The sequence below is a fragment of the Leptidea sinapis genome, chromosome 1 (genome assembly GCF_905404315.1).
Source record: "Leptidea sinapis chromosome 1, ilLepSina1.1, whole genome shotgun sequence".
In the NCBI taxonomy this organism is placed as follows: domain Eukaryota; kingdom Metazoa; phylum Arthropoda; class Insecta; order Lepidoptera; family Pieridae; genus Leptidea; species Leptidea sinapis.
Genome location: NC_066265.1, coordinates 34,116,696 through 34,142,500, shown reverse-complemented (window position 1 = coordinate 34,142,500; position 25,805 = coordinate 34,116,696). Strand labels below are relative to the sequence as shown.

The following is a 25,805-nucleotide window of genomic DNA, read 5'->3' as shown; positions in this document are numbered from 1 at the left end:
GTATTTCTAAATATGAATCTTTTTGACTTTAAATTGGGCAGTTATACCTCTTGGACGTTAGCCCTCAAACTATAAAACGGTAGGTACCTAATTAACTTCATACATTCCGTAAATGCAAAGGCTTAAGTCTCTTGAGGTTACCGATCGCGGCCAGTAACAACATCGACCTCCTCCGTAACAGAGCTATCTCATTACTAGCATTACGATTATTATAAGACACATATCATAATATTGTTATCTTTAGTAAATCACGATAATTGAGACGCTATCAGAATTTTTAGGTTTATTAACTTTATATTTAGACGTAGCTACAATGCAATAAATCACTGGTAAGTAACTACTTATAAAGATAATGAAATAATTTTGAAAATCGAACTTAAAATAAATCGTCGGTCATTTATGTTAAGTATGTTATACATATTATATATGTTTTTCGTCTTTTGCTTTTAAGTGGGATTTTTGGAGGCACTGACCATTTAGAAAACTGACAAAACAGTGATTCTGTTTTTGTTCAAACCAACCATTGAGTAGCATGTTATATCTAATGCAAAAAAATAATTACAAAAACTTTCTTATTAACCGATAGTAAATTGACAAAAACAATTTATAATTTAATTGAACATAAGAACTTGTAATAACCATTATAATGTGTTTTGAAAAGAGTAGGTAACCTTAGAGTTTCTTGCTCGTTCTTCTCTAAGGAAATCTTCCGAATGAGCTGTATAAAAAATGACATATTTATGGTTATTTAAGTATGTTCGAATTAAAATATTTATGATTTGATTTGAATTAGGTACTTATTTAAAAAAAACATTTATGTCGATTTGCAAAATTACATCGTTCTCTTGAACCAGTAACCGTCTATAGCGCCAATTAATGATATATTACTTTTAAACACCATTGTTTGAAGCGAAAATTCAATAACTAATAAATTTTTGATTTGGATGAAATCCATGGAGCATTTTTGGATTTAGGATCTTCACAACAATACTTCGTTCAGATCAATAAGTGTTATACTTTGATAAAGATGTCAACATTTTGTGAATATAATGTAGCGATTACATTACATTATAAATCTTTTGTTACGAACTTTTATTAGAAAAAAAATATGCCTATAGAATTGAGAACTTACTCTTTTTTGAAGTCTGTTAAAAAGAGACCCACTGAGTTTGTTGCCCCCATTCTTTCTATGTCTAAGGTTATTATATACTTTCGAATGGTGGTAATAATTGATATAATATGATGATTTTGACGATTAATAGGTGATTTAAAATCCTATAGTTCAGGCGTGAACATCGCGCCTTTGTCACTGACGTGAAGACGGCAGCGAGACAGCGCAATACGGACATCTATCCTGCCCAACTTCGGCCCCATTACTAAAGAACTCTGGCGCAAGGCGCACGAACCTTTGTTTAAAATATTATGGCCTTATGTAAAGATATATGTAGTTGTAAAACCATTGAAATTATATATTTATAACGAATTTGTGGACGTTTTATTCATTCGCCCACACCTATTCTAAATAAAAATATAGGTATTATGAATTCGTAATCTAGGCCCATATATCGTTTTACAAATTTGTTTTTTAATAAATCTTCAGATTTTAAGAAAATACTTTAAGATGTGATACGATACTTTTTTAAAACCGATAGTAACATAATTGTATATTGTTTTTTTTATTATGGTAATTTGGACAAGAGTGGATTAAATATTTAAAAATGGAAGGTTAAACTGTTTCTGTGGTGTCTTGTGTTTGTACGTGTGTGTGTGTGCTTTTATTCTGTGTATGTATGTGTATTGTATTCCAGGTACTTTTCTTAAATCATCTTGATATGCCGCAACACTAGTGATGTGCCGCAACATCTCATCATATATGTTTGAGCAATACGGCATAGAACTGAGTTACAAGCATGATTCATTCTTAAATTAGTTCATAATTGTGTAGATTTAAAATAGATAATAGTTATCTTTTATCTTTAAATCCTTCTTAAAACTATATTTTAAATCGTCCTTGCAATATAACTTTAATTAAAATACATAATTCGAAATGTTTTTTTCCACGTTGTTGTATAATGTGGTAACGTTGTCATACTACCTGAAGCCTCATTAAATAACATACGCTGACTCACAACCTTCATTAAATTAAATACAATTTGATCCATAAACACAATACAGATTTTCCCACGTTAAATTAGTACGTACTTACCTACATACCTACTACATAGTATAATATGTTTAAACTTAGACGTTCAACTGAAAGAAAATAAAATATTCTCAAGATAATGTTATGCTTTTTAATATAATACGACAGATACCAATTATTAAGTAGGTATGTCTCTTATGTTCTTTATTATATGAGTCTTATAACTAAGTAGGTGATAAACTTTAACCTAGGTAATAAACTTTTAAAATATAATGAGCTAGCAGGACGTCGCGACACAAAACCTGTATTATTAAATTAATTTGTATTTACGAACGTAATACGTAGGCACTTATTATATTATTACTTACAATCGTCAGCAACTTGTTTTTATTTACACGGAACATTCATCAGATAATAATTGATTAGTAACGAGGCCGGCTAGTGGTCACTGGTGTGGTGGTCTGCAAGGTCTTCAGTTGTCTGTTGTGTTGCTAATCTCTACTCCACAATCCACACAGCCAATCACAGAACACAAGCGTACGATATTGCACACCAACTGGCTGACTACGAAATACATAGTTACGTCTGTTGGATCGTATAATACATACCTACTTAATCGTTACGAAAACGAATATTTACTAAACTAGGGTTACTGTGAATTATCCTCTCGCCCATTTATTATAATATATATTAAGACATCTACGGCCTAACAAATAAAGTAGGTATAAAGTTAAATGTGAGAATGAACAAAGAATACACAAAATGTTGAATATATCGCTGACAACACTTCTGCTTGAGCAGCCTTGCAAATAAACGCGGGAAACTTTATATGTCCAAATAAATCAATCATGAGCAAAGGGCCTATTTGTAAACATTTTGCATATTCTTGTTTAATTCTTAGGTATAACTTTATAGTTACCAAGATTCTTTGTAAGGCCGATAATATTTTATCATCCAAAAACTAAAGTTAGTCAGTTAAGACTAGTAAAAAAAGGAGGACTCCGTGTCACCTCTTTTAATACTATAATATCATTGGTGTCACCTACATGAAGCATTAAAACAAGCCAGTTAACGTGTAAATATATAGCGACACGCACACACACTATTACAAGACATCTGCCATTGTCTGTGACGGATCAGTTAACGTTGTATTAAAATATTTTTAAAATGCTGCCGTGTATTGAAAAACTGTGTAAAAACAATGCAATACAATAATTCCTTGACATTTTTATTGTAACCTACAATAAAAGTGCCAAGGAATTTCCTTTCACAGATAGAATAGTAGTATCAGACTATTTTTGTTCTTTTCATAATACAAATGAATTCAATGTTTGGAACACAAAACCCCCGCTACTCGAGATTGAAACTTCCAGTGTGACCGGGAAATAAACAGGGACTTTACCCGAAAAATTGGGTAATCCAGTTAATGGTGTTCTTAGTAGAAAAATCATCACAAAACCAACATTTTTTAAAGTAGAAAAATTCAACCTTACCAAACCTTTACCAACATCTTAAAAAACTGCAAACAAGACATGTACAAGACACAAGAATCAAACACACAATCCTTTCTTTCAAGGTTTTACTTTTTTTTATGTAATTTATTTATTTACTCATACTATGCCTACGATATATATTTTAATTTTTAGGAAACAATCTGAATTTCAGAAATTAAAAAATCGGAGTTAAAAGTAATGAATGTAAAATATAATACTGTCTAATAACGCGACAACATTTGTGTTATCTGGTATGCCCCGTATTTGCACTCACACTAGCTCAATCGTGCTTCACTTGTTAATATCATGGCGCGTAAATCCTTCTTTTTTCGTGCCTAAGGCGTAACGGAGTACTGCATCCTTCACACTAACACGTACAGATGATAGACTTACAAGTATAGAAAAACAACTTCCGAGAGAGAAGAATATCTTTAACGGAGATACAACCAGATAGAAAACAGTGAATCTCAATAGATTCCTTTATCTTTAGTAAAAATGAGTGTAACCGATTTGGATTCACAAGTCGTAGGCGGTCAGCTAGGGTTAGTATTTTGAACATTAGAGTAACTAACGCACACCTAGACAAATATGATCGGGGTGAGGGCTCGTGTGTACGCTATTATATTGTAAGCAATGTCTTTATGTATGTGTATGGTGAACCAAACTCCTCCGAAACGGTTAAACCAATTTGTTTGAAAAATTTGTGTGTATATTGGGTAGGTCTAAGAATCGGCCAACATCTATTTTTCATACCCCTAAATGATAAAGGTCACCCCTAAATATATTTTTTATGTTTTTTGACAATTATTTTTATTTTATGAATGATATTATTACAAATGATTCAGCATTAAAAAATACAAACAAATTCAAATATTCACCCGTCTACGATCAACCTCCTTTGCACAGGATGCCGGCTATATTATGGGTACCACAACGGCGCCTATTTCTGTCGTGAAGCAGTAATGTGTAAGCATTACCTACTGTGTTTCGGTCTGAAGGGCGCTGTATCTAGTGAAATTACTGGGCAAATGAGACTTAACGTCTTATATCTCAAGGTGACGAGCGCAGTTATAATGCCGCTCAGAATTTATGGGGTTTTTCAAATCCTGAGCGGCACTGCATTGTAATGGGCAGGGCGTTCAATTACATAAAAAAAAACCATCCACAGATACGCAATAGAGTTGTAAGATGGCAATCGAATATAATGATTATTGTAGTACGATAAATTTTATATACGATATATTTGGTAGGTCTGAGAATCGTTCGTCATCTATTTCTTATACCCCATTAATTAAGATGCCAATACAACTTTTGGTGGATCAGCTAGTAATTAGAAGAACCCGAATTCGATTCGAAAATAAACATTGCAAATTCCTTTCAAACTTAATTTCAATCAACTCATGTTGCATATGAATATATTTGTTGCATAAGAATTCACAAATATTTATCATTTATAAGCACTAATTATATAAAACTTTAAGTACTCACTTTCGTTTAATGTATAATAAATGATAAAATTAATTTAAATCTTAATTTACAAGTAAAACTTGATTCGTTTTTATTGTGTTAATGTTACAGATTAACACATATAATATAATACTTACACATTTTTATAATAACATTAGAATGTATATAGAACACTTGTTATGTATTATTTGAATAACGTTACGTTCTTTCATATTCATATATTTGCTATTAAATAGGGTGGTACAAATTTGCTCTTACAATAGCTTAAAGTATCTCCTATTTAGCCATTACCAATAGCATGCAAACTTGGTCTTGGACAAAAATTTTATTACAATATAAATTAATTTATTTTATAAAACACAAAATTATAATTTTATACAATACAAAAAAATATTAAAGTCAAGATAAGAATAATCCACTTACAATGCAATGTCAAAATCCTTTACTCTTAGTGGTCAAAAAACTTTTCTATTGAATAAAATGTGTTTTGAAGAAGCCAACTGTGTAAGGGTACTTTAAATCTTGAAAAAGGTAACAACTTAAATGAATCAGGGATCTTATTGAAAATTTTCATGCCCATCGAGAAGCAATTATTCTGAAATAAAGTTCTATGTGGAACGACTCTAGTCACTAACCTATCAGCTTTCCTAAGTATTCTAGTTCTGTGGGTCATATGCATTTGCTGTAAGTATAGCACACTGTGATTTTCCTTTACAATACTTTATATAACATTAGGCAGAATATAAATATATAAAAAAATATATATATAATATAATCGTAAGAAATTAAAACATTTAATACATTTTTTTAAATAATCCTTGCTGTATGTGCTTTAAACAATACCAAAGCCAAAATGTAGTTTATAGAATTCTTGTCTGTTTGTATGTTCTGAGAAAACGCGTAGATTAAGTTTTCAACAGGTTGGAACAACATAATAATATAGGCTATTTATTAGTACGCTAGATGTAGGTCCAGCGTCCAGCGTCCACGCAGACGACGCCGCGGGCAGCAGCTAGCTATTTATAAATATAATGCTGGTAGGATACAAGTTAACGTTATTGGTATTGGTGCTATATCTAGTTTAAGATACAACAACCTTGTTGAATCAACATTGAGATCTAAATCTCTTGTGACTTGAAACTCGTTTTCAATTCTGGCAAATTATAAGTACTTAATATGTACATAATAACATGTAAAGTGTAACTTGTTTAGTATTTTATTCCAAAAATAAGAACCGATGTATGATATGGTAGCTGTTACCCGCGACTTCCTCCTCATTTACCAGTGTATCCTTATAAACAAAACAATCATAATATTATAATATTATGTATCTCAAGTCATCGTTAGTTCGTAACAAACGTTCTTTTCCCAGTCACTTTGTAAATCCGACTACCAACGATTAGTCGTTTTATTGTTCGTTAATTTATATAAAAGCCTATGACAGTCACAAGTAACGTGGCTTCATATTGGGAAAAGTATAGGTAAAACATTACCCGTTTCCCAGTGGGAGGCTCCTTTGCACAGGATGCCGGCTAGAAGGGTGCCACCACGGCGCCTATTTCTGCCGTGAAGCAGTAATATGTAAAAATTACTGTGTTTCGGTCTGAAGGGCGCTCTATAGCTAGTGAAATTACTCAGCAAATGAGACTTGACATCTTATGTCTCAAGGTGAACAGCGCAAGAGTAGTGCAGCTCAGAATTTTTAGGTTTGTCAAGAATTCTGAGCAGCACTGCATTGTGATGGACAGGGCGTATCAATTAGCATCAGCTGAAGTTCCTGTTCGTCTCGTCTCTTACTGTCATAAATAACATCCTCTATAATCTCACAAACTTTACCTCATTATAATGCTAGTATCGATTATCGCTATGAAAATAATGTCATAAGATAAGGAGGTGAATACCTACATCTTCATAAAAACTTGAATTCTATTTTAATATGTAAGACAGTCGGAAACCGGATATTAATAATTAATACTTATGTGAACCTTAGGTTCAAGAGCAACCATACTGGTTTCATAATGTTATTGTTTAGTATCACTCACCGGCATCTGCATTTTATATACCTCGAAAACTTTGATTTCTTTTAATGGACATTAACCTGGATAGTTAGTGATACGCCCTGCCCGTTACAATGCAGTGCCGCTCAGGAACTTTAATTGTATCCAAAAAAGTGTGCGGCATCTAAATCGCGGAGCCGCTTTGAGATACAAGATGGTAAGTTATAAAATATATAAATATGTATGTATATCGTGTTCTTCCTATTTTGATATGTGTAAGAGGACACTGTCAGTAAATACCACCTCCGAGACAACAAATGGCGCTAAACTTCACAATGACAACTATAACAAATTCTATGTCGACTCCTGTCAACCGCAGCCCATTTGAAAACATGATCTGCAAAGCTCACGAAACGTCGAGTTAATTAAAATAATAATACAAATGTAACACCTAATGACAAAATATAGAAACAATAACACGAGTTTTGATTGATTTAAAATTATTTTATACTCATCTCAATAAAAGCGAGTTTAACATTTTATACTCATCTCAATAAAAGTGCTCAACGTCGCTAAAGAAGTTTTCACTTCAAAAAATGCGTAGGTACGAATCCAATATATGAGTGTGAGACGAGGCATATTATAAAGGTTTATAAACAGCACATCCATGTATTTTATAATATAATATTAATTTTTATTATAGTTGATATATAAGTAATGGTATGCAGAGATTAATAATAACAATAAGAGTTGACACTGATAACGGTTATCGATCAAAAGTAATTAGCTATTGTTTATTTTGTGAGAGCTACCTGTTGTTCGTATTCGGTTATGGATGGATGGACCTACTTCTAGAATATGTTGACAACTATTAATTCAATTATTACTGAATCCCAGAAAAATTATCATTTGAATTCAGTAAATTCAAGAAGAAACAGTAAATTGTGCCATCTATTAATTAGGTTATTCTGTTGTTGAGAATTTTATTGACGACTCTGGCACGTCATTAACTTTGTACAGAAGTACATATAACACGTCTTTAACATTAAATATTTTTCGAAGTATAATATTAATTCCGTTCGCAACAGTACCTACCCACACACAGCTATCCTCCACATTTCGCTCTGCGCTAGACTAATTATAGTAGCTCCTCAGTATTATTAGAGCACTAACTCACACATAGACAATTAATGATTATCGGTCAGGTCGTCTGTATCGGTCTGGTCGTCTATGGGCTATCGATTAGATCGTCGACGCTTCGCCCTATCTAAAATTTCATTCCACCCTCATTGTAGGGTTTATCAAACTGTACATTATTGTATGTAATATCTTATCCCAGTGTACGTATTACAGTTATTATCGTACACACACATAAGTAATATTATAATAATATTGAAACAAAGTATACTGTACGTTGAATATTTGTCTATTCTGTACAAGTATGTACGGGCAAACCACAAAAACTACTGAATAGATTTAATTAAAAATTTGCATGAATATTTAAACTGTTATCAAAACCATAACTTGTTAAAAACAAAAGTATGGCAGCTTATTTCTTCTACCGTAAACAGTTGTGAGATCCATGTAGGTATGTGATCCATGTATGTGATCCATGTATGTGATCCATGTATGTGATCCAAGTATGTGATCCATGTATGTGATCCATGTATGTGATTCAAGTCAGTCAATTTATTTAAACGTTACTTAAGAGTCCTTCTGTCCTAAGTTATTATATAATTAGCTAATCTAACAACATCTTATAGAGAATTATGGGTGCCACAACGACGCCTTTTTCTCTAGTGAATTTACTGAGCAAATGAAACTTAACATCTAATATCTCAAGGGGACGAGCGCAATAATTATAGTGCCGCTCGTCACGTTTGGGTTTTTCAATAATCCGAAACGACACTGCATTGTATTGGGCAGTGCGTATCAAGGCCATCAGCTGAACGTCCTGCCCGTCTAGTCCCTTTTTGTCATAAAAAATAGAGTCCACGCGGACGAGGTCGCGGGCAACAGATAGTTATCATTATAATTATCGAGTTTGTCACATCACTAAGTTATTAGTATAATAAAATTGAACTGGTGATACCTACGAGCAACACATGAGATTTACTCTAGTTGCTGTTATATATACCAACCGTATTATAGACGACCAAAGGGAATGCATTCAAAAGGAAATGTGCAAATAAAATTCAATGCAAAGGACATATACTTTCATCAACCGGTTCCGTAGGGGAGTTGGTATCGATTTTAAAAACCCTACGAATGAGTGATCTGGGGTGAATGCACTGCGAGGAACGCACATGCAATGAGGACTCAAGGCTCCTCATCAGAAAAGGATGTCTGGATGTCTAAATAATTATTGCGTTTGGTTAGAGTCACTTATTTATTTTACGTATTATTGCGACAGGCGTATATATATATATATATATATGTACATACGAACTAATATTCATTTATCATAATATTCATGTGTTGAGGCGATTATATACCAAACGCACTTTACGATCCAAATAAATAAAGTAAACGCAGCATCGTGGACATGTCGGAATTAACTGATTGATCATTCATAACCACCCGGAAAATACTCGAATAAAAGTGGTGACGAGTAATTTTTATTTAAAACACATATTTATTGTTGGTCCCGATACTAGACTCATTAAAATGTTATATTTCAAAATACGTCACTCGAAGAGGAGATATATCGACTAAGATATTTTTTCAAGATGTTGAAGAAACATCAATTGCATGTGATGGCTGTATTAATTATCTCACTGAGTGCATGTTTATCATATTAATTTATAAAGTCATTGCAAAGTCATTTCAAACAATAGTTACGCTCAATAGAAGCCCAGATTCAACGCTAGCGGACAATCAATACAGCCTCTGGGATCCATTACCTGTTCGTTCGAGCACAACTAATTCTATTGTTTACTCATTTGGAGGGTCTTACCGTCCAGCATACATCGCCGAGAGTTACAACCGTCTTCATCGAAATCCTCGCGCCCACCAGTCTTAACCTTGGTAACCTCCATTGTTCCACTAACACTGTATCACACACTATCACACAAGGCCATCACGGACCGCTCACAGACCTGCTGCTTGATTATTTTATCGTAATGGAGCGGGCGTGTGACGCGCGCGGACTGTACAGTGTCAGTATCGAATGGACAATCAATTATACGTAATGCGCTATGCGACACAGTAAAGAGGAGTCGGGTGTCGAGTGTCGCAAGTTACGTCTAGTTCAGTCGGAGCCTCGGAGGACGCATGCTCCGGCGGGCGCCGCGGCCGCCTGTGTTCACTTGACGCATGCGCGGTGGCTGGCGGCGGACTACATGTCGATATCTGACGCGGGGCGGCTCTCTGCTACTGGTGGCTGGTATCTGGAACCAGGCCGGCGACGACGGGGCGCTACGACTCAATGAACACGACACCATAGGTCACGTTGTGAATCATGGTTCACTCTGCTGTCGTGTGACTTTGGTAATTGATCAAGGACAAAGCAATGTATTACTAGTAAAGATGCATTTTTAAATACAAAATGTCTCCACTTCAATTGATACGATAAAACATTGTTAGATACAGCAGGGAGTTGCAATAACCTAACATTGTAACAAATACTTGGTAAACGTCATTAAGCTGCATCTGTTCGTAAAGGGGCTTTGACATGGGGAAAACATCTGATAACAAAATCCCAAGCCATCTTTTAAATAACCATCAGCCGGTAGACGTCCACAAAGACCTCCCCCAAAGAAATTACCCCCTCCCCTCGATTTTAAATCTTAGAATAACAAAATTGCTTAGCCTAGTGTTAGGTGACCTGCGCAGCACCTGTCAATAACCATGCATTAATATCTTCTATATAACCTGCTGTTACACAGTAAATAAGTCTTCGTTAAGGGAGCTTTAATATTTTATAAAGAACCAAGGATTCGTTTGGTAATAGTTAAGTATTGGTCGAGTCTGTTAGTGTGTTGTTAACCTTGTGTAAATTTCCACTCGGATTTAATACTATCAGTACCGTATATAGATAAGTAGGTACCTACATTATAATATAATCACCGAAGATTTATAGCTATTAACTCAAAAAGTATACAACCCTACTTATAATAATATCAATTTGTTTGAGCACCTGAGGCTATTTCATCTATTAATTACAAGTTTATAATAATATTATTAAATTATTAAAACTTTCGGGAGACATAACAAACTTAATGGTCTGATCTACGTTTGACACTCACCCTGATCAAGGACTTCCGAATGCTCCTAATATATCGGTACCAACTCCAACAAACCGTGAGTAAAGACATTTGACACAAATAAAGTATCATGCGGAGTAACAGATCACCAGATTTATCAGATCAGGTGTCCAAGTCAAGCATTTAATTGCTTATTTAAGAACTATCATCCTCTCCATCCAGATACATGTTTGTGTGAAAAAATACCTGACGAGTTTCTTCCCCCCTTTTTCAAAAATAATTTAAATATTCAAATTGGAAATTGAGCATGAGCATTTTTTTAATTAGTTCTTAATTAATTTTTTGTCAATAAGGAAATAATCAAAAGGATAAAGGAATAAAATATAATTATTCTAAAAATTTCTAATTCAGAGATACACTGGCCTTCAAAAGTAAGTATCACACTTTTATAATTGGGATAACGTTTGAAGTTCACAAGATATACTTTCGAAATAAAAAGGACTCCAAAGAGAATTTAATTTTGTATATAAAACTTTATAGTCGGTAACCTTCTTTTAAGAATTGGCTGAAAAAAAACTTCAAAAACAAAACCATTCCTTTTTCAAAGTGGACGTTTCCGAATTACAATTTTACCATTCACATTTTTCTTTCTGTTTTAAATTTTTTTATGATCGATGGGTCTTGTTTTAAAAATTTATGCTAAAAAGCACATAACATTTATTTATCATGCCTCTTTCAGTTGAAGAATGTGCTAGGATCATGGCTTTTCTGGAACTAGGCATCAGTATGCGTCGCACTACAAGAATGGTGGGTGTGACGGTATGAACGGTCCAGAAGGTAAAGCGAAGGTACGAAGAGACTGGACACCATCTGAGGAGACCTTGTAATGGCAGTCCCAGGTGTACCAGTGCCCGAGAAGATCGTTATATTATTTCCACTGTGTTAAGAAATCGCCACCTAAATGCAGTTGAAGTCCAGCAACAGCTACTTCAGACCCGGAGGGACTACATTAGTGACAGTACAGTGAGAAGAAGACTTGCTGAACCAAATTTGAAACCCCGAAGACCAGCGAGTGGCCCAAAACTCGAGAGACAGCATCGAGTAGCGAGACTGCGATACGCCCGTGAACACATGCAGTGGGATGAAGAAAAATGGTCAAGAATTTTGTTTGCAGATGAGTCTCGATTCTCCCTTTACACTTCTGATGGAAGGCGAAGTGTTTACAGGCGACCTGGTGAGCGATACCTTCAAGCCTGCATCTCAGAAAGTGTCCAATACGGTGGAGGCAGTGTACATGTATGGGCTGGCATATCTTCAGAAGGTCGCACAGAGCTAGTAGTCATAGAAAATGGCACCCTCAGTGGGCAAAGATATGCTCAATGAATATGCAGGACCGTATTTAGCAAATATGGGTGATGGATCGATGCTGATGCATGATAATGCCCGGCCACACACGGCTCATATCGTACAAGAGTATATTCAAGCCATCACGCTGATACCGACGTATCAGCGTGATGGCTTGGCCATCAAGAAGTCCTGATCTCAACCCGATTGAACACGCCTGGGATTAGGTTGGGAGGCTAGTCAGAAATCGCAGACCACCACCTACTACCCTCAGGGCACTAAAGCAGGCCCTGGTAGAAGAATGGGAGAATATTCCCCAACATCGTCTCCGAAACCTAGTGTTCAGTATGCCAAACCGGCTCGAAGCTGTAATCAGAGCTCAAGGAGGCAATACCAGTTATTAAAAATTAAATAACATGTAATAAATTTTAGTTGAATTTTTTTACACTAAACTAAAAATGTCTATTTTCATTGTTTTATCTTTTTTAAGTTAAAAATGTTACTAATGTATAATTTTAGTTTCTAAGAATTAAAGCCTATAAAATTTGTAACAAAACGTTTTTAATCTTAAATCTCTACCTTCTATAGTTAAGAAAAAAAAAATTTGAAAAGTGTGATACTTACTAATAGGGAATTTAGAAACTCTCTTCCATGTATAAAAAACTGTGAATAAATTTATTTCCGGGTCGGTTCAAGTTTGATATAAGATGGTCATCTTAAGAAAAATTTTAAGACTGCCAGCAAGTCATTCATCTGGTATTTGAGAGTATGGTAATGTTTCTTACCAACAGATCATATTATCTGTAGACTCTTGTGTCCCAATATTCTAGACAAAATTTAAAGTTTGATGCTTGCTTGCTTGTTTTAAGCATTTATGAAATCAATATATAAGGTTGAGAGGTGTTTCTGTAAATATAAAATGCATATAATCCAAATATGTTGATATTGTTTAATTTGCAATAAAGAAATCATATTCTAAAATTATAGACAACTATATTTCCACCACAATACCATTTGGTACCAATTAACATCAGATACTTGCCAATTCCGTAAACACACAGACTAAAAATTGCTCGTTATATTTTCAAAGGCATTAAAAATAACAAGTGACTGAACTTGTAAGATGACTTTAGATGTTATATGGATGTTATGTAAACATTGAAGTCATTCGTAATATTGGTGATGACAAAATCGTAAGCTGATGTCACCGAGAATCATATTTTTTTTTAAACCGGTTACTTTTTAAGTAGCAACAAGCTCTTGACAATCCTTTAACTTTTTTACTTCTTTATTTACATGCTTGTTGGATACTTAATCTGGTGAATTTATTATCATCAGATTTTAACAAAATCACGGATTGTTAGAACTTAAAAAAACATAAGTAGGTAATTATGCAAGCACGTAACAGAAGACGATATTGTACATAATGTGGGTATTCTGGTCAGCTTTCATTAAAACTGTATCAGTGTTCATAGCTTAATTAGTATTTCAATATGGCGAATAGATAACAAAGTTAAATACCCTTGGCTATGCACAAAATATAGTATTATTAAAAAGTAAACGTTGTATCTTAATCTGATAAGACATTGAACCGGATAATAGCTAATTATTATATTTTACGTAATCATAATCGCTGAGCCAATTCAATGAATGTTTTTGTTATTTATTACGTTTCGTACTCGAACACTACTTCATTGAGATACATGACAATGGTCGTATTATACTGTTAGACGACAGCGAAAGCTTCTTGCGCAAGAGAAGGTAAACGGCCGTTAAAATAATTAATAGAATAACCTAATGACTTACATCACTTTTTTGAGCTCGCCGAGACTACAATGCTGTTAATAAATGTATTGTTTAAACTCTGCGAATTACAAGAAGATATAATTAATAGGCTGATAATCGACATGACTCGTTATTTAATTGTAAGCCCGGACAAATTCGCTCTGCAATAGAATACTAGAAGACTTACGTGTGATATTCTGTCCCAGCTCAATTCTTAATACAATCATCATTTTTTACACGCACATTTTACCACTTTGGAATTGTCTCTCGCCCAAACTATTAAGTTTAGAAAAAAATGATATCAAAAACCTCATTTTTAAAGACCTATCCATAGATACCACACAAGTATGGGTTTGATAAAAAAAAATTAGTTTCATTTCTAAGAATCGGGAACCACCAAAAATTTTTTCTTTTCCATTTTTGTGTGAAAATCTTAATGCGGTTCAAAGAATACCTACAAACAATTTAACGGCTTGGTTCAACGGGAACACTATAGTGTTCAATGTGACAATCTACCGTTTAATTATAATATCACTAGTGAAATTGTAATATCACGGCTTTGACAATATAACTACGACATATTATACCTTATGACACATAATTTTAAAATCTGTTTTAGTTAGTCCAAGAACCTTGGAAACGTTAACAACTTTAATACTAAGTCCTTCATTTTACTGAGCTCATACTTTTATTTTATAACTATTTAGGAGCTATAGCTAGTTTACATTGTCAACTTATGAAATAATTAAAATAAATAATCAGTCAATCTTACAGTTCACTGTAATACTTCAAAGAGTACGCCACATCTGCTGTACGACGCCTCATCTGAAGCGCTACAGATGAAATTTTCTACACCTGTCATAATAGTTGTGCGAACACATTCCGGCGTATATATATATATATATATATACCGTTCAAGATTCAATCAGAACTGAAGTACAAAACTAAACGTCGAATAGAACACATTGCTAACTGCAGCGATAAGGGGTTATAATTTTTCGGATTCAGAGTATGTATCTAGATTATTATTATAACAGTATGCCAATGATGGCGAAGGCAATTCCTATTTTATAATCAAGCGTTAACAAACTAAAATATTACCGAGTTTTTGAGTTGAAGATTTCGTTCTAACATTTACAACATAAGTGTTGAAGAACAAATAAAAAAATGATTAATAAGTATTATTTATACCAATCCTCCCATACATTAACACGCACTCCCATTTATGTTAACATATATATAATGGTGGTTGTGTATAATTAATTATATAACCATAGACTTAAGAATGTACTAGAACTATCGTAAGTAATACGAGCTGGCAGCCCGGTCATAAGTGATCAATTGTGACATGTCAATGTGAGCGTTAGCTATGTAGTTATATATTCACTAATACTAAGGAGCTAATGGCAGACTGTTTATGACCTGTCAATCTATCTCCATACCCAGTCCATAATTATTATTAGCCATTTTAATTGTACATGTTTATAATGTTTTGACTGATCACAACTGCACGCCACATTTTAAAACTTTTTAAAGGAATTGCAAGAAATAAAATTAGATATTATTTAAAATTTATGTTTATATTTATTCATATCGCCATAATATAATGACCATCAGATGGTGAGATCGATCACATGCAGGTACAAATATGACAACGCGGCCAACCACGTGTCCAACGTGTCCCCGTGAGATGAGAATTCTTATTTTTTAATATTATTTGTAATAGTTCTCATCCATGTAAGGATGCTATCATCGTTATAAAATTATATCAAATGTATAAAACTTTATTTTGTGAATTTTAAGCATTACTTAGATTACAATTGGCAAAAAAGTAATTTAGTTATATCAAATATAGTTACCTAATAGCTATTATCGTCCCGTACGTGCGTTCATTCATTAAACCTAACCTAAACCTAAATTGATACATAAATATGTATATACTTTTATAATATTATAATATTATATACTTTTACAACATGGTTCCAGAAAATCTACAAAACAAATGTTTTACATAGTTCAAAAGTTTAAAATTGATAAAATACGTTTGTCAAACGTATTTTATCAATTTTAAACTTATCAGTCTTACAACATGATTTGAGCTAAACATGGAGATGAAAATTGAAAGTGTGCCCGACCTTAGGACACAATGTTTATCTGGCAATAGTGAGGAGCTTTCATCTGGTAGCAATTTGAAATGAGGAAGTTTGTTGCATGATTCCGCGGATTATAATGAAACAAAGGAAATCTGGAGACTCGATCTAAGCAGCTTTCAAAGGCTAGGTCGATTTGTCTAGCCCGACGCAAGATACATAAATTGTACTTCTAAATTATATTTGCAAGCGTATGGTGAGAAAGAGAAATCATTTATTGAATGACATCTCACTTCCTTTACGTCGACGCAATAAGGAATAGCTTTAATTAATATTAATTAGGGCCTTCCTGGATCGAGTAGAAATCTGTGAGGTGTTAAATTTTTTCAATTTGTGAATATATTCTTCATTTTGACTTACAAAAAAAAGTATTTATATTCAACCATTTCTTCTGTCATACATTATTTTGTAATAAAATACATATGATTACTATAAATTATTCATTTCTACCTACAATTTAATTTCTCGTGGTCAATGGTAAAAAATAGAGTAAACATCTTGTAAAAACAATTATTTATCTCTGTGTTTGTTCCCATTCTTTCACGTGTCCTATACTTAATCTACTTTCACTGCATATTTCTAGTCTTAGAAGGAGTATTATTTTATGAGGAATAATAATTAGGGAGGCAGCGTGCACAGATTTGGGTGGCTTATGAATTGAACACTATCGTTATCTCAAAATATCAAATGTAAGAGACGCACTACACTCTTGATAGATTTGAGATCTTTTTTTATTCTTATTTTAACTAACCATGCTCGCTCTTATTACTCATTAAAATCTTTAATGACGAGTCCAAGTGGATATTGCGAAAGATATTTATTGCGTGAATATCAAAGCTGGGTCAATAAGTAGATTAATGTCAATCCGGAGAAATAAAACAATTTATTATAATTTTGTAAGTTGTTATTGATTGACACAGTTAAACAAAAAGGACAAAGGTAATAACTGCATGGTCTAGTCCTGAAGAAGTGAGCACACTGTCCCAGATATGGAAACACGAAATAATAGATAGTGTTGGGAGATAATTTGCTCAAAAATACTATTACTTTATGATTATTATAGTGTTGACGTGGTTTAAGATCTACAATGTTTCAGCGAATTTTTTAGAAACCCTGATTACCATAATGTTAACACCAGGAATAAATATAAACTTGTTATCACTAAAGTCGAGTTAGTAAGTCTTTTGTACGGAGATCTATATGCTTTTAATAGATGATCCCAGAAAATGTACAAAACAAACAAGTTAAGGAATTCAAAATAATTGTAAAAAAACGTTCATGTGGTAAGGTAATACTATAACAAAAGCGACCAAGGTTTTTATCGTGCGGCAATCAATATTCCTGGTTAAATTTTTTTCTTTGTGGTTTTGTCTTAAATTTAAATTTAATTTATCCTTAGTCAAAATTATTATTTCCATTGTAAAGAAACAAACCAACCATACAAGTAGGTAATATTGTAATAGTAGTAAGACTTCTAGTGGCTTTATAGATGGAGCATGCTTTAAAATCATCATTCAAAATTCGAAATCAACTCGGTGACATTTCACCGATGATGAACTCTTCATCAGACAGGTGCTTTTGAGAGCTGCAGGAAAGCATAGCAGTGCCTAGTTAACAAGTCTTTCTGAGCTTTTTCCGCACATTACATAATTGGGCCATTATGTATGTCAATTAATTTTTTAACTCCAACGAATTAAGCAGTGCCAAAAAGAAAGCAGCCTTTTCATATACATAGTTGCTGACATGCGCGAGCGACGCTGGAGATTGAAAAATCTGCCGATTGTTTGGCCACACTACACTTCGTGAGTGAGTTCTACATAAGGAGTCATCTGTAACACTTTGGTATTTATACGTGAAATTGCTTACGGGACAGGGGCCGGTTATAACATTTGTAATAATATTATGCAGCCGGCGTAACTGCATTATTTGTTTGATAGCGTTCTTCACCATTTCTCTACTTTATTATGTGGGTATCTTCCATTTGTATGTGCATATAGTAGTAAATAGTTAGTGAAATGACTGGACTAATGAGACTGAACATGTAATGTCGCAATTGGACGAGCACAATTGCGATGCTGCTCAGAATCTTGAGTATTCCAAGAATCCTGAGCGGCATTGCATTGTAACGGGCGCTGAACATCAGGTGAATGTGTTGCTCGTACCGTTACATTTTCTTATTAATAAAGTGTTGGAGTTCGCCTCTGTTGTACATTTCAGAGTGCTAAACTATCCAGTGATATAATATTTTCTACTTTCAACCTAATCTATAATGCAACCCGATTCGAAAGCGTCTACAATAAATATTGAACTGTAGACTCCTGACTAGATTCTAGTTCTCAGAGTTTAGGTAGATATACTTCCTTATGCCAAACAGTACGCAAGTCATTACGAGCTTCCTACAAATAGTAGTTATGAAATCAAACTTGATAGCTGTTACCAAAGGCGTCGAGTGGGCGAGCTTTAATCGCACTTTGCCGAAGTAAGACATTCAGTTTGTGTTACAGGCTATTACAATTCATCTATGTGTTGTAATACTACACTCGAAATATTTATGTACTAAATTGTTTCTCGATGTTTTAAATTGAAATCATCGAGAAACTCGATCGATCTTGAAATCTCTGTTAAATTAGATTGGCACTTTTTTAGTTTTTTGTACCCAAAGCGTAACCAACAGCAATCCTATTGTCACTGCCTGGGAGCGGGCTGTATCTAGCATAGATTAGTATTATAGATAGCATGATAGCAATACTAATTGCCGTTACTAAAACGAACAATAAAAAAGAGACAGTATTATTTGAACTGCTATCTAATTGATTCAAAATTAATGATGAACCTAGTTTTTGTTTATTATTTATGTAGGTATATTAATTTCGCGTCTAAAGTATAAATATGGTGAAATATGCTTTAATAACCTAATTGAATATAACGAAATGAAACAGCGATGGATATAACTTATTATATATGTCTCAGAAGGAGGATAAAAAGAGAATCAATCATTAGAAGGATGATCGCTTGGACTTTTTTTCCTTCTGTTCTTACAAATTTAAAACGATCTTTTAAAATCATGCGATAAAAAACAAAATGACCAATTCCACAATGGCCGCATTGTAAATAATGAAAAATTATTATTAGTATACAAAAGTATTTAAAAAGTACAAAGTGTTACATCGTGAACGATGGTAGTGGTCACCATAAGCTCGGAGTATCACTACTTAGAAACACATATTTCCTTATAGCTTAATGAACTTCCTAGTACGGTGTTTCCAGCACCATACCACATGGGTTCCTTCAAGAAAATCGTCTACACCTTTCTTTAGAAAGGCCTTTTAGGCCTTTTAAGGCCGGCAACGCTCTTGTGATTTCTAAATTGTTGCAAGAGAATGTAGGCGGCGGTGATCACCTGACACCAGGTGACCGGTAGGTTCGTCCTCCTCTTCCATAAAAAAACAACTAGTTAATAGATGAACTAAAAAATTTGATAACTTATTCCCCAGATAGTACTTATCCTCGGGGCAAATGGCGACCACTCAGTTACGTTGGTCAGTATTGAGTTTCATTTTCGCTTTTTTAAGAGAAAATATTCCTAACAAGACGTTCACCCGATGGAAAGTGGTACGCCCTGCCCATAATAATGCAGTGCCGCTCAGGATACTATTGATAAACTTAAATTTCCGATTGCAATTATGCTCGTCCCTTAGACACTAGACATAAGCCTCAACAGCTGAGCTATTTCACTGGCCACGGCGCCCGCAAACCGATAAATAACATCGCTTGCACAAATCATAACACTTGGGACTGATGTATTGAATTATATAATATATAAAGCTTCCACATTACTGCTACTGCTAAAAGTCCTAAACCGGCATCTTCTCAATTCAGGTGTTAGTTATGGTCTTGGATTTTGCAACAATCTTTCACTATCCTTGGGATTAAAGCCTCGTTATAATAAGGGAACCTGGGATCTCATACACAATGATAATATTCAAACATTTCCGTTGAAATAATTTTTAAATTCGCCAAAGAGATTTCAAGTATACCTACTATTTAAGATAGATTAGTGAAGATTATGTGAATGTAACTGTCCCGATAGACCGCGCCCTGCCTCATCAGCTACTGGTAATTTCATTAAACTGTCGCTTTCACTTCAACTTTCATTATAACATTTTAAATGATATAACGTATCTTTTTCCAAGATAATAGCTCTAGATCAACGTGTGTTACTGAAGCCAAAGTACGTGGGAGACTCTCTCTGAGGTCCGCGACTATTGCCGCGGAACAATTACTAAACAAGATAGCTTCATCTAAAGTTACGCAAATATCCCACGATGCTTGAGATACAATACACGTTAATGATCCAATATACTTGTTGCGATCCAGATAACAGATATGAGGTGTTGTTAATACACTTACAGTCAATTAATGTAAACAGGTTGGAGATTCGTTGTGTGTTTGTATTCATTGAGCATATTTGTGCTTCTTTTACCTTTGGAATTTAACTCCAGAATGTTTGAAACTGGAAAGGACTTTGAATTAGTAGTTCTTGCGGAAATAAGCGTACGTCGTGCTTGTGAGAGATTGGCATTTTAAAGGGTTCAGAACAAATTAGACAAACCACACTACATTCGATTATTTTTGCTGAAAAATTTAAATCGCTTTAGACATTTCATTTACATGAGACTTATTGCCGTTACTTCTTGTACTTGGGACTTGTTCGAAAGTCGGGTGTTGCCTTTAATATTTCGGGATAGACAATGGTCATGACCTAACCTCGGCTTTTTTTTATGGAATAGGAGGACAAACCAACGTACGGGTCACCTGGTGTTAAGTGATCACCGCCGCCCACATTCTCTTGCAACACCAGAGGAATCACAAGAGCGTTGCCGGCCTTTAAGGAAGGTTGTACGCGCTTTTTTTGAAGGTCGTATCGTCCCGGAAACACAGCACAAGGAAGCTCATTCCACAGCTTTGTAGTACGAGGAAGAAAGCTCCTTGAAAACCGCACTGTGGAGGACCCTCACACATCCATATGGTGGGGATGATATCCTAACTTGTGACGTGGCGTGCGAAGGTGGAATTCGGCGGCAGGAATCAGGTTAAACAGCTCTTCGGAGCACTCCCCGTGATAAATGCGGTAGAAGACACACAATGAAGCGACGTCTCTACGCAACGCCAAGTGATCCAGCCGTTTACAGAGCACTGGGTCCCTACTGGATCAATCCACACATACCGTAAATAAATAGAGGCATTATGTGAGCATTTCATAAAATAAAATATATAATGACTTTAACTTTAAAGGAAATAATAATAATAAAAAACACATCAAGCAAACCTCCCGGTAACAAGATCATCCAGCCACCACGAGTAGCACCCGTTCACGAGCATGACGCATGGACCAGCCATCGCCTCCCTCGACCATATTTTAGGGAAGGGAACGACCCGCCCCACGTCGCCGCCACCAGCAGAGGCATTTAAGCGAGCATGACGATAACTGTTACGAGAAATCTACCGAATACCGAATAACGGAAGCCCAAATGATGGAAGTTTTGCGAGGAGCACCCTGCGTCATACACGATCAAAGGCCTTCGCTATATCCAGGCTAACTGCCAGGCCTTCCCCCTTGCTTTCAATAGCCACCGCCCATCTATGTGTTAGGTATATCAGAAGATCGCCAGTCGACCGACCATGGCGAAAGCAGTACTGCCGGTCGTTGATCAACTGGTGACCCTCTAGGTATACCAAGAGCTGGCGGTTAATTATGCTCACCATGATTTTGGAGAGCAGGGAGGGAGCAATAGGCATGTAGTTTGCCGGATCCGAACTGTCTCCTTTTTTTTGGATCGGATGGACAAGGGCTGAATTCCATGAGTCAGGGACTACGCCTTTTGAATAGAGTGCCGGAATAAACGCGTTAGCACCGGCGTTAACTCAGGTGCACACGTTCTAAGCACGACTGCAGAAATGCCATTCGGTCCGCTCGACTTCCTGACGTCAACAAATTAACACCAGACTCACAGCACCTACCGCCGCAGCTGGACCCGCGTGATGTTGCCCCGCCTGCAGACGAAGTACTGGCTCCGGAATGATGGTGGATCCGTTCTACCCCTTACCCCATCGCCTCTATCTCTTCCTCACCTCCTATATTTATACGTTTTCACATTTCTCTCTTTGTAGCTACTACTATGTCAACATTGCAATATGAAAGAGAACCTAACCAGTGGGAGGCTCCATCTACAAGATGCCGGCTAGACTATTTTCTGCCGTGCAGCAGTAATGTGTAGACATTATTGTGTTTCGGTATGAAGGGCGCCGTAGCTAGTGAAATTACTGGGCAAATTAGACTTAACAACTTATGTGCAAGGTGACGAGCGCTATTGTAGTACCGCTAGTAGAACTTTTGGGTTTTTCAATAATCCTGAGCGGCTCTGCATTGTAATGGGCAGGGCGAATCAATTACAATCAACTGAACGTGCTGCTCGTCTCGCTCCTTATTGTCATAAAACTTACACAGACTAAAAATAAATATTTACAGTAATAATAATACCTACCTTTGAGAAATAATGTTTTATTGATGAAGATTAACAGGTGAAGATTCTATACCAGTATTTTAAATACAAGTTCCTCTAATATTTATACATCTACATAGACTATGACAGCTGTGAAAACTTCTAAAAATTATATTTAGAACTAACCTCTATTTTGAGCAATTCACGCACACTAACACAAAGTGTCATACAAATCGCGAGTGTAAGACGTATCTTGTCACGCACACTAAACTAATATTCCTGGCCTGTTTGTATCGTTTGTCTAACAGTAATGAACTCTATCTAGACCTATAGCTTATCTAGGACAAGTTGATAAGAACAGATTTTTATTTTATAGTAAATTAAATGTTATGTCTGAGACAGTAATAAAGTTTTCAATTTTCATAAAGTCATTTGTAAGCCTATGGCCCATATGTTATTGTGTAATATTGTCTTAAGGTTAAAGTGCATATAGCCGGCTGTTGCAAATGGCTTGTAACTAAGTAGGTTTATTGCAGCTATGAGGAAAGTATCTAAAATCTGCGAAATGACGAGTAGAGTATAAAATAAAATGATAGTAACATGAAACAAACAATCTATGATATAACCATAGGACCAATTATACACATTTTATAATATTACTATAAAACTTTTGAAGCGTTTTAGGCTTAGATAATTTATGCGTTTAGATAAACTGTCCACTACTGTGACAGTACGAAACAACACGACGAAAAAAATGCGGCGAACTGTTAGCTATTTTCAACAACGCACGCCTGTTAAAACAAAGTGACTAACGTATCGCGTAATAAACCTGGCCTGTTGTCATGTGTTGCCTAACAGCAAGTGGCTCCATCTAGATATATAAACTATCTAAGGATTTAGACATAAAAGTAAAAATTCTTAAGATTTCAATGAATTATAATTTATTATATAGGCTCAGAACAGAACACAACAGACTGGAGGGAAAAATAGTACCTGGATGTTGACAGCTTCTGTTAAGTTGACATTTACCTACATTTTATGTGACAAGAAGTGTGACAAATGACAGATGACACATTAGAGTAGAAAAGTCAAAATACAGGGTTTTGTGGAGAGCAAGTTGCTGCTTCAAAAATTAAATAATCGTAACGAAATATTGGAAACTGAATGGCAAATAAATATTTAATGTGGGCGTGTTTTGTTTGATGTGGGAGATAAGTATAGTAAGGCCACTGCGGCCTGTCACATTAAGGCGATTGAAGCACTTTAGCACTAACAAATACAAAAATAGCAAAAAAAGAAAATAGATAGAGACAGGCACAGATAAAGATGATATTGATCTAATTCAAAAATAATTTTGATGTAGGATTAAAAACCAGGGAGAAAAGAGTTGAGAACGTTTGTTTGGAAAAATGGCCTTGAATGGCCTCTTAAACATCCTCAGAATAGTTTAATGAAGCAGGCAACAGTAAACCACTGATACTAACATTCCCAATAGAATTGTTTTACGTGGAAAAATATTTTAAGACTAAGTTATCTCCTCAACTAGTGTGGTTTATTGAATTGATTACGTTTCTCTACGGCACAATACAGTAAGAGACCAGTACTTTAATACTAGAGCGCCAGAGTCGACGCACGCACACATACACACGATTTACACGGTCACTAAGCAATCTTGGAAAGACAAACAGTATGCTACCGAGACTGGGTACTGTCCGAATTAAATTAACTATTAAATTAAATAAACAGTTATGTATTTAGCAACCCTAGCGGTCCGCGGTCCGCCCAGACGCTTGTATCAATTACAAGGAGAACGCTGTGTTACGCTACTGTTCTATTACTAGTATTGTGTTAGTCCATAATGCGTTAGTATACCTACATACATTAATTTAAATTCGGTGAACGTCTGGTTGGATAATCTAACCGATATAAAAGCACAAATGAACTAAACAATTAAAACTTTCAATGCAGTTGTGTAATATTTATCTGTCCTGAATGAAGGCATCAGTTCGTGGCACGTTCTCGACCGGCCGGTGCGGGCGCCCACTTCACCACTAATGATCCCTCAATCTTTACATTACGTTACATCATAACAGAACAATACGGTACTGAACAACTAGTTTTGTAGTCATCATTAATAAACCTCGGATATCCATGCAATGTACGAAATATTTGATATCTAAAGAATAGGATAGAGATATATTTATATGTAGGGAGTGGCAATAACATAATATAATATTTCAACAACACTTGGTAAACATCATGAAGCTTCATCAGTTCGTAAAGAGGCTTAGACATGGGGAGAACTGATAACAAACTCCTAGGCCATCTTTTAAATCAAATAATAATAAAACTGCTTAACCTACTTCATGCGCAAGCCCAGTAGGGACCATGCATTATTATGCTCTATATAATATGCTATACCTACTATAAGTAAGCCTTCTTTGGCAAAGAAGCTTTAAAAACTTTTTTCTTAAATTTGTGCGCAGTGAGTCCTAGTTTTATAACTTTGAACAAGATTCATATATTGGATACAGTAAGTAACTTACATACTAATTTGTTATCTATTACAGCTGATGTAAATTACGCATTGATTTAAAAGAGTAGCCGTTTCTTGTATGTTCTTCTCACGAACTCTACTTTTTCCTAACATATGGTAGATTCAGTAATTTTATAAAAATATTTATAATGTCGATTCAAAAGCTCTTAGTTTAAGTCTGT

General features: G+C 34.9%; 1 protein-coding gene across 2 annotated transcripts in view; it reads right to left on the bottom strand.

The window, feature by feature from the left end:
• The window catches only part of LOC126966184 (cerebellar degeneration-related protein 2-like), a 92,327-nt gene that overhangs the window by 16,094 nt on the left and 50,428 nt on the right, over window positions 1–25,805 (bottom strand). Inside the window, exon 1 of one of the 2 annotated variants that reach the window (XM_050810153.1) lies at window positions 10,057–10,405. The exons of the other annotated variant lie outside the window; for it this stretch is intronic. Coding sequence (XP_050666110.1) covers window positions 10,057–10,138 — 82 coding nt within the window. The 5' untranslated portion in view covers window positions 10,139–10,405. Of the gene's footprint in view, window positions 1–10,056; window positions 10,406–25,805 lie in introns of those variants that run through there. 2 annotated transcript variants of the gene reach the window in all.